The sequence below is a fragment of the Oncorhynchus tshawytscha genome, linkage group LG14 (assembly GCF_018296145.1).
Source record: "Oncorhynchus tshawytscha isolate Ot180627B linkage group LG14, Otsh_v2.0, whole genome shotgun sequence".
Lineage (NCBI taxonomy): Eukaryota > Metazoa > Chordata > Actinopteri > Salmoniformes > Salmonidae > Oncorhynchus > Oncorhynchus tshawytscha.
The window spans coordinates 34,785,554-34,802,332 of record NC_056442.1 but is presented as its reverse complement, the minus strand read 5'-3'; the positions used below and the strand labels follow the sequence as shown (position 1 = coordinate 34,802,332).

The 16,779-nt window shown below is 47.0% G+C and overlaps 1 protein-coding gene across 1 annotated transcript in view; it reads right to left on the bottom strand.

The window, feature by feature from the left end:
- LOC112267103 (membrane-associated phosphatidylinositol transfer protein 3-like) overlaps positions 1-16,779 on the bottom strand; it is a 72,159-nt gene that overhangs the window by 35,989 nt on the left and 19,391 nt on the right. The window contains 3 exon segments of the mRNA XM_042297416.1: positions 9,647-9,769; positions 9,772-9,816; positions 11,376-11,533. Coding sequence (XP_042153350.1) covers positions 9,647-9,769; positions 9,772-9,816; positions 11,376-11,533 — 326 coding nt within the window.

Genomic DNA, 16,779 nt, shown 5'->3' with positions numbered 1-16,779 from the left:
CATTAGTCATTTAGGTCAACATTGGATCATTCAGAGATCCTCACTGAACTTCTGGAGAGAGTTTGCTGCACTGAAAGTAAAGGGGCTGAATAATTTTGCACGCCCAATTTTTCAGTTTTTGATTTGTTAAAAAGTTTGAAATATCCAATAAATGTCGTTCCACTTCATGATTGTGTCCCACTTGTTGTTGATTCTTCACAAAAATACAGTTTTATATCTTTATGTTTGAAGCCTGAAATGTGGCAAAAGGTCGCAAAGTTCAAGGGGGCCGAATACTTTCGCAAGGCACTGTAATTGAGATAATTAGGTACATGCAGGTAGGGTTGTTAAAGTGGCTATGCATAGATAATGCATAGATAATAACAGAGCCATTTGATTAGCTGTTCAGGAGTCTTATGGCTTGGGGGTAGAAGCTGTTAAGAAGTCTCTTGGACCTAAACTTGGCGCTCCGGTACCGCTTGCCGTGCGATAGCAGAGGGAACACTCTATGACTAGATTGGCTGGAGTCTATTAGGGCCTTCCTCTGACACCGCCTGGTATAGAGGCCCCGGTGATGTACTGGGCATACGTGTGTGTGTGTGTGTGTGTGTGTCTGCGGGTGCGTGCATGTTCTCATGCATGTATGTGTGGGTGATTACTGGTTACCGAGCGGTGAATCACTGGACGCCACAGATGTAGAGGGTGGACCAGACCCTGTTTGATGTTCTCAGCAGGTATTTTGTTTTTACATTATGACAGGGCCAGTAGAACACAGAAAGGCTGGATGATTTTTATTATGGGCAGCAGGGGGCATGGATGCCAGCAGCATGGATGCCAGCAGCATGGATGCCAGGATATGGAGATACAGTATTCAATGAGAACATTTTCCTGTATCAGAATGCTAAACAGGAGCAGTGCATCTCCACCTCGACTGATCATCTGAGGACTCCAATTTGTATTCCTCTATTTAACCAGCAATCCATGGAGAGGCAATGTGTGTACTGGATGTTTTTTTCATGATGCTTAAGTGTGTGTGTGTGTGTGTTTATATGACTATATTCCTGTGTGTTTGCATGTCTGCATATCAAAATATGTTATTGTGAGCCATCGTCTATCAGCTCGGTCCTTAAAGGATGTCTACTGTCATTATGCAATCCATTCCAGTGAGGTTAACTCTTTGTGTGGCTGCCGCTGTGACCTTTAGTGGAGCGTTTAAACAAAGCCTCGGATGCTCCTCCACACTACTCGGCTGTCAGTCTAATTTCCCCCGTCTGTAAGGGACTGGCAACCACAGCAGAATACAAACTCCAGGTTGCTTTCCCAGGCAGGCGTGTGGGGAATCAGGTGGAGCTAATACAGGCCTGCGGTTATGGTGGCCAAGAAAAACCAACCGTTGAGACTGGTCTTTTTATAGGCATGGGGAAAGGTGGCAAGGATGGTCACATACATATTCACAGGGTCACACAGGGCTAAATAAATGTTGGAATGTAAACAATCAGCATACTATAGCGTGTGCCCATGAGAGAGTGAAATTAAGGTTCTGTTGTATGGCAATTAGTGTAGAAGATGTGACTGGGTGTGACAGATATTTTCCTTAATGTGTTGTATCCTTTTCCAAATGCATGTACGCAAGCACATGCATGGACCCACGTGCACACCTACACACAAACACACACACAAACTAGGGTTTCCATTAGCCTATCAAAACAATTAGAAGCTGATAAATAAAACTGGTGCCAGCCAACTGTCAGGGAGAATAATAAAAATCCCATTGCAACATAATGCTTTTCATCCTATTCATTGTTGGAAAAACCTGACAATGGAAATATATTTGACCGGTCATCCTTATCAGTCTATAGGTTCATTTGCATCATTTAGTGGAATTGAATTGCCGCGTGTGTATTTTCGTTAGTCGTTATGTTTATCACACGAGCACAGTGTACAGATACAGAGCCTATGAGCTGCTACAGCTTCTCAAACAGCTCATGTTGCTGCTGGAGTGAAATGGGCTTTTATAAGCCCAATGATTGCGTAACCATTCTAAATGCAATCGCGTGTTAAAAACGGTTTGATGGCCACAATTAAAAAGAGGTACTAAAAAGAGCTTTATTTGTCAATTGAAGTGCCCTTACTATTCGCCATTCAAGTGCATATACAAAACGATAGGGAGGCTTCTTTCTCCAGTGGCCAATGGCACAATCCTAGTCATATTAGCAATCCATGCATCGTTAGATCTCCCCTTTTCTAAATGTCCTTTTGCATCGTCGAGTTGCATGTATGGAACTTAATGAATAACCATCATCTACATTTTATTTTTGTCATTCTGAACACCATTACGCACCCAATGCATGTCCTTTAAATGAAAATACTGCAGGCCAAATGTCCGACACCACATTCTACTAACCCTGACACAACACATGCGTGTGCACACATCCTCGATTTTTTTTATTTTTTATTTTACCCCTTTTTCTCCCCAATTTCATGGTATCCATTTGTATTAGTAGCTACTATCTTGTCTCATCTCTACAACTCCCGTACGGGCTCGGGAGAGACAAAGGTTGAAAGTCATGTGTCCTCCGATACACAACCCAACCAAGCCGCACCGCTTCTTAACACAGCGCGCATCCAACCTGGAAGCCAGCCGCTGATGCGGCGGAGGAAACACTGTGCACCTGGCAACCTTGGTTAGCACACACTGCGCCCAGCCCGCCACAGGAGTCGCTGGTGCGCGATGAGACAAGGATATCCCTACCGGCCAAGCCATCCCTAACCCGGTCGCGGGCGGTTACGACAGAGCCTGGGCACGAACCCAGAGTCTCTGGTGGCACAGCTGGCGCTGCAGTACAGCGCCCTTAACCACTGTGCCACCCGGGAGGCTCCACATCCTCTATTTTTAATGAGCCCCATTCCTTCTACTCTCAGTGGAGCCCTCATCCTCTGTCTCTTTAGTGTTAGTGGGGACTTTCACAGCACACTGCACACAGACAGGGGACGCTGACTGTCACGCACTCTCTGTCGAGAGAAAGAAACATCACCAGGATTTTAACAATGTTTGCTGGAGGAGAAACAGAGGTTGAGAGAGTGACTGAGAGCGAGAAAAAGATAGATGAGAGGGAAAGCGAGAGAGAGAGATGATTGAGACTGCATGCAGAATTCTGCAAAAATATCCTCTGTGTACAACGTAAAACACCAAATAATGCATGCAGAGTAGAATTAGGCCGATACCTGCTACTTATCAAAATCCAGAAAAGAGACGTTAAATTTTACAACCACCTAAAAGGAAGCGATTCCCAAACCTTCCATAACAAAGCCATCACCTGCAGAGAGATGAACCTGGAGAAGAGTCCCCTAAGCAAGCTGGTCCTGGGGCTCTGTTCACAAACACACCCCACAGAGCTCTAGGACAGCAACATAATTAGACAACCAAATCATGAGAAAACAAAAAGGTAATTACTTGACACATTGGAAAGAATTAACAAAAAAACAGAGCAAACTAGAATGCTATTTGGCCCTAAACAGAGAGTACACAGTGGCAGAATACCTGACCACTGTGACTTACCAAACTTAAGGAAAGCTTAAGTGAGCATAGCCTTGCTATTGAGAAAGGCAGCCGTAGGCAGACATGGCTCTGAAGAGAAGACAGGCTATGTGCACACTGCCCACAAAATTAGTTGGAAACTGAGCTGTACTTCCTAACCTCCTGCCCAATGTATGACCATATTAGAGACACATATTTCCCTCAGATTACACAGATCCACAAAGAATTCATAAACAAACACAATTTTAATAAACTCCCATATCTACTGGGTGAAATACCACAGTGTGCCATCACAGCAGCAAGATTTGTGACCTGTTACCAGAAGAAAAGGTCAACCAGTGAAGAACAAACACCACTGTAAAAACAACCCATTTTTATGCTTATTTACAGTTGAAGTCAGAAGTGTACATACACCTTAACCAAATACATTTAAACTCAGTTTTTCACAATTCCTGACATTTAATCCTAGTAAAAATGCCCTGTCTTAGGTCAGTTAGGATCACCACTTTATTTTAAGAATGTGAAATGTCAGAATAAAAGTAGAGAGGATTATTTATATCAGCTTTTATTTCTTTCATCACATTCCCAGTGGGTCAGAAGTTTACATACAGTCAATTAATATTTGGTAGCATTGCCTTTAAATTGTTTAACTTGGGTCAAACATTTCAGGTAGTCTTCCACAAGCTTCCCACAATAAGTTAGGTGAATTTTGGCCCATTCCTCCTGACGGAGCTGGTGTAACTGAGTCAGGTTTGTAGGCCTCTTTGCTCGCACACGCTTATTCAGTTCTGCCCACACATTTTCTATAGGATTGAGGTCAGGACTTTATGATGGCCACTCCAATACCTTGACTTTGTTGTCCTTAAGCCATTTTGCCACAACTTTGAAAGTATGCTTGGGGTCATCGTCCATTTGGAAGACTCATTTGCCACCAAGCTTTAACTTCCTGACTGATGACTTGAGATGTTGCTTCAATATATCCACATCATTTTCCTCTCTCATGATGACATCTATTTTGTGAAGTGCACCAGCCCCCCTTCCAGCAAAGCACACCCACAACATGCTGCCACCCCGATGCTCCCCTGTTCTGGGGTTGATTTGCACTTTTCGCACTAAAGTACGTTCATCTCTAGGAGACAGAACGCGTCTCCTTCCTGAGCGGTATGATGGCTGAGTGGTCCCATAGTGTTTATACTTGCGTATTATTGTTTATACAGATGAACGTGGTACCTTCAGGCGTTTGGAAATTGCTCCCAAGGATGAACCAAACAGACTCTCAAGCTGTGTTAGGTTGGATGGGGAGCGATGCTGCACAACTATTGTCGGGTCTCTCCAGAGATGTTCGGGTTGAAGTCCGGGCTCTGGCTGTGCCACTCAAGGACATTCAGAGGCTTGTCCCGAAGCCACTCCTGCATTGTCTTGGCTTTTTGTATATTTTGCATTGTCTTGGCTTTTGTATATTATCTACTTCACTTGCTTTGGCAATGTTAACATATGTTTCCCATGCCAATAAAGCCCCTTGAATTTAATTTAATTGAGATGAGAGAAAGACAGAATCCTCTGAATGTTGTTGTCTGTCATTTAATGCAAAATATTAAATAAACTGTTTGAAAGAAAGTAAGGCAGAATCTGTGGTTGAATGAGAACGGGTGGGAATGAGAGACAAGATGCAGAGAGAGAGCGAGGTATAGAGAAAGACAGAGTGAGAGAGAGAAATAGGGAGCGAGATGACAGTATCTGCGGGGAGAGGTAATGACAGGGAGGTAGGAGCGAAGTGAGAGGAGAGGACAGGGAGGTACGAGAGGTGTGAGAGGAGAGGACAGGGGGGTAGGAGAGGGGGAGAGGAGAGGGCAGGTGGGTAGGAGAGGGGTGAGAGGAGAGGGCAGGTGGGTAGGAGAGGGGTGAGAGGAGAGGGCAGGTGGGTAGGGGGGGCAAGGGGGTAGGAGGCACCAGGAGAACCAGGAGATAGATAGGGACCACAACACCACTATCAGTATGGAAATGGAGGGGAGTTAAGAAGAATGAAAGCACCAATGTTGTGGTGGACAGTGGACAGAAGGAGGAGATGTGCATGATTATACTGGGGCCTTGAAACATCTCTTTACTACAGCCTGGCTTCAAAGGCATACTGTTCTCTCTCTGTGTGTGTGGTGTGTGCATGTGTGTGTATGTGTGTTTGTGTGTGTGCGTATGTATGTATAATATTTCTGCAGTGCAATGCAAGGACTAAACTCTTCCTGTGCGATATGAAAGACATAACCATACAAACTCAGGAGTTGACAGTTGCAGAGCATTGGCTGTTTGTCTATTGCCGTTGCATTTCAGTCAATAGAAAAGCAACCAACAGAAAGCTGATTTTCTCTGTTACTGCCCTTCATCACAATAAAGCCTCTACAATGTGGATGGGTACTGATGGTAGAACCTTACCAATAGGAGTAGGATTTGATCGCTTCTCCATGTCATCATCGCTTTAACTAATTACCATTATAGCACCAAAGGAAATGAGTGTTTCAGTGTGTGTGTGTGTGTGTGTGTGTGTGTGTGTGTGTGTGTGTGTGCTGCTGCGTGGGTGTGTTTTAATTTAACTCATACTTTAACAGCCTCTGAGCCTGATCAATGGATTTAGTGGCGTAATTAAAAATCAGCAATGCTGTGAGAGACTGTAGATGTGTCCCAAATGACACCCTATTCCATGTAGGAGGACTGTGAGAGACTGTAGATGTGTCCCAAATGACACCCTATTCCCTGTAGGAGGACTGTGAGAGACTGTAGATGTGTCCCAAATGACACCCTATTCCCTGTAGGAGGACTGTGAGAGTGTGAAAGTGTCTCCTTGCTGAACACCAGTATCGCAAACTACTGCACCATGAGATTCCTCCCCTCTAATTAAACATCATGTCTTCTAACTGACAGGGACTTCTGAATAGGATGACACATATTGTCAGGAAGCAGTTTGCTAATGTGGGGAGTTGCTAACAGCTAATTTGCCGGTGTTGATGTTGTTGTGACATGATTGTAATTATTTGCGGTTACTTCATAAGTTTGTTTCTTTCAGCATTTTAGGTCTGTGGCACTCCCTTATGAACCATAAGTAAGAAGTGTCAGAGACAGAATGGGCAGGAGCCTTTCTCCTGTTTCTGTGGCGTGAAACAGCTTGATGTACAAGTACACCCCCTGGACAGGACCAGAACGTCTGTAGGTTGCCGTGTACTGTACAGCCTTTGTACTACTATCTCCCTATGATTTACCTTGAGAGAAGCAGGGGCAGAGGCAAGGTGTTTAAGTCTCAAAGTCCCAGAAGGAGGATAAAAATATTGTTTAAAAAATCAGTGCTTCATTAGAGTGTTAGGGCCAGCCCTCCTGTCCCTGCTGGGATTATTGTGCTACCTAGTACCTACCTACCCTGACACATCTAGCCCAGTAATACCTCACACACACACACACACACACACACACACACACACACACAGACACAGATGCACAAACACACAGGTGTCTGAGTCTGATCCCCAGAGAGGTCTCAGGTTAACGTAACACCCAAGAGGATGAATTATAATGACTTTGAAATGCAAGGCTTCGGGCCAGACTCGCCTATTTTTCTGTAAGGCTAACAGACAGTGAGAGCCTCAGTTCCACCACTGTGTGTGTGTGTGTGTGTGTGTGTGTGTGTGTGTGTGTGTGTGTGTGTGTGTGTGTGTGTGTGTGTGTGTGTGTGTGTGTGTGTGTGTGTGTGTGTGTGTGTGTAGTATGTGTGAGTGTGTGGGTAGAGTCCAGTGAGTGTGCATAGTCAGTGCACAAAAAAAACTAAAATGCAAATAGTCGCAGGTTTAGCAGGTTGAGCTGTAGAATTGCAATATTTACCTGGAGTTAAATCTGTAAATAGCACTGCTGGGTGATTTAAAAAGTCAGAATAAATTGATCAATAATATAATAATAAAAATGTCTATCTTAATTTGCAACCTGTAGAAACTATGAGAATAGAAAGTTCATAACTTTTGTGAAACATCACAGCACAGTTGAAAAATACATGGCAAATATAAATAAAAACTGGATGGTCTTCAGATATAGATGGGAGGGGTTGAGGGTAACTGAAGGATGGGATTAAAAACAAACAAGAGTTAATTATTGTAAAACACATTGTGTCTGTAAAATGTATATAGTATGTATAAGCTGGAAGTAGAAGCCTAAGTGTTGTTGTCCATTAGTTTACTCCAATTTGGGGAGGGGTGGTAGGGTTAGGGGAGGGCTGGTAGGGTTAGGGGGAGGGGTGGTAGGGTTAGGGGAGGGTGGTAGGGTTAGGGGAGGGCTGGTAGGGTTAGGGGAGGGCTGGTAGGGTTAGGGGAGGGGTGGTAGGGTTAGGGAGGGGTGGTAGGGTTAGGGGAGGGCTGGTAGGTTTAGGGGAGGGCTGGTAGGGTTAGGGGAGGGCTGGTAGGGTTAGGGAGGGGTGGTAGGGTTAGGGGAGGGGTGGTAGGGTTAGGGAGGGCTGGTAGGGTTAGGGAGGGCTGGTAGGGTTAGGGGAGGGGTGGTAGGGTTAGGGGAGGGTGGTAGGGTTAGGGGAGGGCTGGTAGGGTTAGGGGAGGGGTGGTAGGGTTAGGGAGGGGTGGTAGGGTTAGGGGAGGGTGGTAGGGTTAGGGGAGGGCTGGTAGGGTTAGGGGAGGGCTGGTAGGGTTAGGGGAGGGCTGGTAGGGTTAGGGGAAAATAATAAAGAACAATACATTTAAAAAATATATACAGTGGGGCAAAAAAGTCTTTAGTCAGCCACCAATTGTGCAAGTTCTCCCACTTAAAAAGATGAGAGAGGCCTGTAATTTTCATCATAGGTACACTTCAACTATGACAGACAAAATGAGAAAAACAAATCCAGAAAATCACATTGTAGGATTTTTTATGAATTTATTTGCAAATTATGGTGGAAAATAAGTATTTGGTCAATAGCAAAAGTTTATCTCAATACTTTGTTATATACTCTTTGTTGGCGATGACAGAGGTCAAACGTTTTCTGTAAGTCTTCACAAGGTTTCCACACACTGTTGCTGGTATTTTGGCCAATTCCTCCATGCAGATCTCCTCTAGAGCAGTGATGTTTTGGGGCTGTTGCTGGGCAACACGGACTTTCAACTCCTTCCAAAGATTTTCTATGGGGTTGAGATCTGGAGACTGGCTAGGCCACTCCAGGACCTTGAAATGCTTCTTACGAAGCCACTCCTTCAAGTGCCCGGCGGTGTGTTTGGGATCATTGTCATGCTGAAAGACCCAGCCACGTTTAATCTTCAATGCCCTTGCTGATGGTAGGCTTTGTTACTTTGGTCCCAGCTCTCTGCAGGTCATTCACTAGGTCCCCCGTGTGGTTCTGGGATTTTTGCTCACCGTTCTTGTGATCATTTTGACCCCACGGGGTGAGATCTTGCGTGGAGCCCCAGATCGAGGGAGATTATCAGTGGTCTTGTATGACTTCCATTTCCTAATAATTGCTCCCACAGTTGATTTCTTCAAACCAAGCTGCTTACCTATTGCATATTCAGTGTTCCCAGCCTGGTGCAGGTCTACAATTTTGTTTCTGGTGTCCTTTGACAGCTCTTTGGTCTTGGCCATAGTGGAGTTTGGAGTGTGACTGTTTGAGGTTGTGGACAGGTGTCTTTTATACTGATAACAAGTTCAAACAGGTGCCATTAATACAGGTAACGAGTGGAGGACAGAGGAGCCTCTTAAAGAAGTAGTTACAGGTCTGTGAGAGCCAGAAATCTTGCTTGTTTGTAGGTGACCAAATACTTATTTTCCACCATAATTTGCAAATAAATTCATTAAAAATCCTACAATGTGATTTTCTGGATTTATTTTCCTCATTTTGTCTGTCATAGTTGAAGTGTACCTATGATGAAAATTACAGGCCTCTCTCATCTTTTTAAGTGGGAGAACTTGCACAATTGGTGGCTGACTAAATACTTTTTTGCCCCACTGTATATATTTTATACATGTATTGAAAAAAATATATATGGTGGATTGACTTTGAAATGCAAAACCCAAAATATGACTAATACAGTAGAGCGATACATTTATAACAGAGAATACACCGGTATATTGCCTCCTTAGTTTAATTGATTTTCGATTAACAGTTTCCCTCTGACTCACCTATAAGTGTGCAGCGTCCATCTCCCAGGGGGTAGCGCTGGTAGCGCGGCATGGGGAAGGGGGGCAGCTTGTGGAAGAGGGGCTCCAGCAGGGGCTCCAGTCTGGAGGCAGAGGGGTCTGAGGGTAGAACAGGTTGAAGATCTGGGTGCAGGCAGGACGGAGTTGACTCACTGAGGGACATAGGACAGCAGACAGCAGAGATTAGGGAGCGCTTAGTGTGTGAACTAATAAAGTATAAGGCTTGTGTGTACGAAATGTGATGTGTGGGAAAGGTAGCCCCACACTCTTCTCAATTTACATCAACAACATAGCTCAGGTAGTAGGAAGCTCTCTCATCCATTTATATGCAGATGATACAGTCCTATACTCAGCTGGTCCCTCCCCGATTTTGTGGTAAATCCTCTACAACAAAGCTTTCTTAGTGTCCAACAAGCTTCCTCTGCCTTCACCTTGTCCTGAACACCTCCAAAACAAAGGTCATGTGGTTTGGTAAGAAGAATACCCCTTTCCCCACCTGTGTGATTACTACCTCTGAGGAGAGGTTGAGGTTGTCACCTCATACAAGTACTTGGGAGTATGGCTAGACAGTACACTGTCCTTCTCTCAGCCCATATCCAAGCTGCAGGCTAAAGTTAAATATAGACTTGGTTTCCTCTATCGTAATCGCTCCTCTTTCACCCCAGCTGCCAAACTAACCCTGATTCAGATAACCATCCTACTAGATTACGGAGACATCATTTTTAGATCAGCAGGTAAGGGTGCTCTCGAGCGGCTAGATGTTCTTTACCATTTGGCTATCAGATTTGCCACATCACTGCACTCTATACTCCTCTGTAAACTGGTAATCTCTGTATACCTGTTGCAAGACCCACTGGTTGATGATTATTTATAAAACACTCTTATGCCTCACTCCCCCCTATCTGAGATATTCACTGCAGCCCTCATCCTCCACATACAACATCCATTCTGCCAGTCACATTTTGTTAAAGGTACCCAAAGCACACACATCCCTGGGTCGCTCGTCTTTTCAGTTCGCTGCAGCTAGCGTCTGGAACGAGCTGCAACTAACACTCAAACTGGACAGTTTTATCTCAATCTCTTCACTTAAAGACTCAATCATGGACACTTGTGGCTGCTTTGCGTGATATATTGTTGACACTACCTTCTTGCCCTTTCTGCTGTTGTCTGTGCCCAATAATATTTGTACCATGTTTTGTGCTGCTACCACGTTGTGCTGCTGCCATGTTGTTGTCATGTTGTATTGCTACTATGCTGTTGTCATGTGGTGTTGCTGCCATGCTGTTGTCTTAGGTCTCTCTTTATGTAGTGTTGTGTTGACTCCCTTGTCGTGATGTGTGTTTTGTCCTTTATTTTAATTGTATTATTTTTCATTTTGAATCCCAGCCCCCGTCCATGCAGGAGTCCTTTTGCCTTTGGGTAGGCCGTCATTGTAAATAAGAATTTGTTCTAAGCTGACTTGCCTAGTTAAATAAGGGTTAAATAAATAAATAAAAAATAAGTATATTTGTAGTCTAGAAAGGCTCTAAAAAGCTGCATCTGCTGTATGTAGTAGAATTATGAACTAGTGGTCTTTTCAAGCAAAATAAGTATGAAGATCGATCTGGTCCATCAGAGAGGTAGCTAAACATTGTGGGGAAGGTGTTGCATCAGGGACTGCCTAGACACAGAGGTGTGTGAGAAGTGTGTGTGTTTCTCCAACAACACCTACCCTGGACAGCAGGCAGTACTGTACGTCTCATGGCCAGCACCAGGCCCAGTGGACAGCCCAGCAGGAAACATTCAGAGACCTCAAAGTCAAACCTCCCTGGGTTCAAAATCAGACTACTGCTGCTGCCGGGGCGCAGGTCCACCCCCTCCTGCATCAGACTGGGAGAAGAGGAAGGAGAGAGGGAGTCATAGAGGGAGGGGTGGAAGGAGAGAGGGAGTCACAGAGGGAGGGGTGGAAGGAAAAAGGGAGTCGCAGAGGGAGGGGTGGAAGGAGAGAGGCAGGTGCAGAGGGAGGGATGGAAGGAGAGAGGGAGGTGCAGTGGGAGGGTGGAAGGAAAGAGGGAGTCACAGAGGGAGGGTGGAAGGAAAGAGGGAGTCACAGAGGGAGGGGTGGAAGGAGAGAGGGAGTCACAGAGGGAGGGGTGGAAGGAGAGAGGGAGGTGCAGTGGGAGGGGTGGAAGGAAAGAGGGAGTCATAGAGGGAGGGGTGGAAGGAGAGAGGGAGTCACAGAGGGAGGGGTGGAAGGAGAGAGGGAGTCACAGAGGGAGGGGTGGAAGGAGAGAGGGAGTCACAGAGGGAGGGGTGGAAGGAGAGAGGCAGGTGCAGAGGGAGGGATGGAAGGAGAGAGGAGGTGCAGAGGAAGGGGTGGAAGGAAAGAGGGAGTCACAGAGGGAGGTATGGAAGGAGAGAGGGAGGTGCAGAGGAAGGGGTGGAAGGAAAGAGGGAGTCACAGAGGGAGGTATGGAAGGAGAGAGGGAGTCGCAGAGGGAGGGGTGGAAGGAGAGAGGCAGGTGCAGAGGAGGGATGGAAGGAGAGAGGGAGGTGCAGAGGGAGGGATGGAAGGAGAGAGGGAGGTGCAGAGGGAGGGATGGAAGGAGAGAGGCAGGTGCAGAGGAGGGATGGAAGGAGAGAGGGAGGTGCAGAGGAAGGGGTGGAAGGAGAGAGGGAGGTGCAGAGGAAGGGGTGGAAGGAAAGAGGGAGTCACAGAGGGAGGTATGGAAGGAGAGAGGGAGGTGCAGAGGAAGGGGTGGAAGGAAAGAGGGAGTCACAGAGGGAGGTATGGAAGGAGAGAGGGAGGTGCAGTGGGAGGGATGGAATGAGAGAGGCAGGTGCAGAGGAGGGGTGGAAGGAGAGGGAGGTGCAGTGGGAGGGATGGAATGAGAGAGGCAGGTGCAGAGGAGGGGTGGAAGGAGAGAGGAGGTGCAGTGGGAGGGATGGAAGGAGAGAGGGAGGTGCAGTGGGAGGGATGGAATGAGAGAGGCAGGTGCAGAGGGAGGGGTGGAAGGAGAGAGGGAGGTGCAGTGGGAGGGGTGGAAGGAGAGAGGGAGGTGCAGTGGGAGGGATGGAAGGAGAGAGGGAGGTGCAGTGGGAGGGATGGAAGGAGAGGGGAGGTGCAGTGGGAGGGATGGAAGGAGAGAGGAGGTGCAGAGGGAGGGATGGAAGGAGAGAGGGAGGTGCAGTGGGAGGGGTGGAAGGAAAGAGGGAGGTGCAGAGGGGGGGTGGAAGGAGAGAGGGAGGTGCAGTGGAAGGGATGGAAGGAGAGAGGGAGGTGCAGAGGGAGGGATGGAAGGAGAGAGGGAGGTGCAGAGGGAGGGATGGAAGGAGAGGGAGGTGCAGAGGAGGGGTGGAAGGAGAGAGGGAGGTGCAGTGGGAGGGGTGGAAGGAGAGAGGGAGGTGCAGTGGGAGGGATGGAAGGAGAGGGGGGGTGCAGTGGGAGGGATGGAAGGAGAGAGGAGGTGCAGTGGGAGGGATGGAAGGAGAGAGGGAGGTGCAGTGGGAGGGGTGGAAGGAGAGGGAGGTGCAGTGGGAGGGATGGAAGGAGAGAGGGAGGTGCAGTGGGAGGGATGGAAGGAGAGAGGGAGGTGCAGAGGGAGGGGTGGAAGGAGAGAGGGAGGTGCAGTGGGAGGGATGGAAGGAGAGAGGGAGGTGCAGTGGGAGGGATGGAAGGAGAGAGGGAGGTGCAGTGGGAGGGATGGAAGGAGAGAGGGAGGTGCAGTGGGAGGGATGGAAGGAGAGAGGGAGGTGCAGAGGGAGGGGTGGAAGGAGAGAGGGAGGTGCAGTGGGATGGATGGAAGGAGAGAGGGAGGTGCAGTGGGATGGATGGAAGGAGAGAGGGAGGTGAAAGAGAAAAGAGAGGCAGAGAGGAAAATTAAAAACCAAATCTTCGAATGTTGCAAAAGAGTGAGACGAGGGAGGCTGACTCAAATTTAAATACAAGCCTGCATCTCAGTCACTCAGTATAATGGATTTTGACAACTCAGTCCACTGTGTGCGTCCTGAGTGGGCAGGGGAAATAACAGGTTGGTTGAGCTTGTGTGTGGTAAGCATATGTTATCTGGGAGAGGAGACCGGGGCTTTAGTAGAGCCCTTGACCATTCTGACTCAGTCTGAAAAGCTCTCCTCTCTCTCTTTGGCAGAGCAGAGAGACAGATGGGGCTTGCGGATGTTTGAACAGCCAAGCTAGCCTTAAACCCACTGCCTGGCTATAAATCTACACACCCTGAAGACCCTCCAGTCCAACCAAAACTAAGAGTGAAGGATTATGGTCTGTGGCCAGCCCAAGAGGGAAAATCAATCCGCCTTGGATTGCCGGTTGCTCTCTTTGTCTTTCGTCTTCCTACTGCCTGCCTCTCTCACTTGCTCTAATTTCTGACCTCCTTTCCTGCCCTCCATTAATCCACCACTTTCTGCTGGGGTCTGAACGCCATAAGCTGTTGTCTCATTGGCAAAGAGAGAGATAGAGTTGGAATGAGAGAGTGAAGGAAAGAGAGATAGAGAGATTCAGATTCAGAAAACTTTGTCCTCAGAGTCAATTCATTTTGCAGCAGTCATAGAACATATCACACATAAAAAATGTAATAAATAGCAAAGGATATTTACAAGGCAGTAGGCAGGGTAAGTATAGATTCATTCTGCAAGTGCTAAAGTGCAATTAGTCCAACATTTTTTTAAGCTGCAGAATTGCATTCTGAATAAAAGAGTACTTGGCCCTATTTCTTTTCACCTTAGGTCGTCTGTACCTGAGGCTAGAGGGAAGGAGCTGGAAATCGGAGTGGAGTGGGTGAGAGGAGTCAACCCCTTTTACTGGCCTTCTGGAGGGCTCTGCCCAGGTAGAGAGATGACAGTTCTTGCTGTTGCAGCCCCATGATTTTCTCACAAGTCCTGACCATCTTGCCCAACCTATTTTTCTGTGTAACCTTGATATTCCCAAACCAGCAGGTCAAGCAGTAGGACAGAATTCTCTCAATGAATAATTTATAAAAGAGAACCGTGATGGTTAGATCAATATTAAAAAAGTGCAGTTTCTGTCAGAAATACTTTCTCTGTTGGCCTTTCAAAAAATAGTGTCAGTACACTGATCCCAGGACAGCTGGTTGTGACTAGACCACAGTATTTGTACTCCTCCACTATTTCGATAGGCTCACCTTTTATCAGTGATGGTGTGTGCATGGTAGTGTTCCTTCCAAAGTCAATCACCATGTCCGTTGTTTTTGATGAGGAGAGAGAGAGAGAGAGAGAGAGAGAGAGAGAGAAGGAAAGAGAGAAACTCTCTGACCGATCACGACTTCAACAGAGGAAGGAGAAAAGGCTTTCGTTGTTAGCAGAGGGCCTACTGGGAAATCCCCTGTTTGAGGTGGAAAAAGAGGCTCCTGACAGGCAGGTGACCCGGAGATATGCAGGCTTCCCAGAGGCCCCTGAGGAGTGGGCTGATGCCTGGGATGCCACAGCTCTAATAATAGCAGAGCCCTCTCGGAGCAGAGCCCTCCATGTGACCGGGCGGTGATGCCCTATGGAAAGGGCCAGGCAAAATTTCATCATCCTCCTACTCCATCCTCCACACTGCTGAGCTGACTGGGGTTTTAATGAAGAGAATAACTAGCAGGGGGAGAATATGATGAGAGGTGCGTCACCATGGACACGCTGCAGAATCAGTGTGAACAAGTCAAATCCCTGAGAGAGTAGGGCGCCAATGGTAGGGCACCCAATTCCCTATATAGTGCATTACTTTTGACCAGAGGCCCAAAATAAATACACTAAATAGGGAATAGGGTGCCATTTAGGATGCAGCTTAGGTTGCCAGGGATCTGGCTACTGTAGCCATACAAATAAATTGCTATTTCTATGACTGTAACTACGCTGACGTGGGCCTCACTGGAGCATGTGATTTGGAATGGGAACACTGGTTGCTTGGTGCTGGTTAATTGGTAGCATGGTAGAGAGCTGGGAGCTCCCCATCCACCCAGCAATAGCGACATTCACCTGCAGTAGTCAGTCTCCTATGCACACTGGCACTGCCACAAATAGGCTATTTAATGCCCAGAGCAGGCCGGCAGGTAGACAGGGAGGCCGGCAGGCATATAGATAGACAGAAGGGCAGGCAGGCAGACAAGCAGACTGGCAGGCAGAAAGGCAAGCAGGACGGCAGAGAAACAGTCAGATAGGCAGGCTGAAAAGCAGACAAGCAGGCAGGTAGACAGGCAGAAAAGCAGACAAGCGGCAGGCAGACAGGCAGGTAGACAGGCAGAAAGGCAGGCAGGCAGACAGACAGGCAGGTAGACAGGCAGAAAGGCAGGCAGGCAGACAGGCAGGTAGACAGGCAGAAAGGAAGGCAGAAAGGCAGGCAGGCAGAAAGGAAGGCAGAAAGGCAGGCAGGTAGACAGGCAGAAAGGCAGGTAGAAAGGGACATATTGATGACAGAGTGACACACATAAATAGAACATCCCATGACAACCTGGCTGAGGGCCAGATAGCTACAGTACTTCTGGGTTATCCCATCACACCACTGAGGACATAGATGGATGGACACTCATACACACATCATTAAAAATGTCACTAGAAATGTCTGGAATAAACATTGGGTATGGAACTGCATGATAACAAAACATGTATTCAGATATGACTCTAATGACAGTGGAATAGGCCAAGAATGTGATGGTAGGAGTATACTATTATGGGATTTTCCCTAAATCTGAGTATCAACAGTATTTAACCTTTATCTTCATTGAATCGGAATGTCAACAGAGTCCTTGCCAAGAGAGAGAAAAGGCAGAATAATCCCCACTGTGTCTATCACTGAGATGAACAAAGGGAAAAGTACTGTTACGACCTCCTCATCATAATCCAACCACGGTGCATGAATTGCAGTCTTGGAGGTATTGTCCACACTTTTGGAGGACAATAGAAATTTAAATTAGAGTTAGGGTCGAGCCGGGTGTGGACATGAAGCAAGGGTTAGGGTTAGGGTTAGGGTTAAGGGTTAGGATTAAGGGTTAGGGTTATGGTTAAGGGTTAGGATTATGGTTAAGGGTTATGGTTAAGGGTTAGGGTTAGGGTTATGGTTAAGGGTTAAGGGTTAGGGTTAAGGGTTAGGGTTAGGGTTATGGTTAAGGGTTATGGTTAAGGGT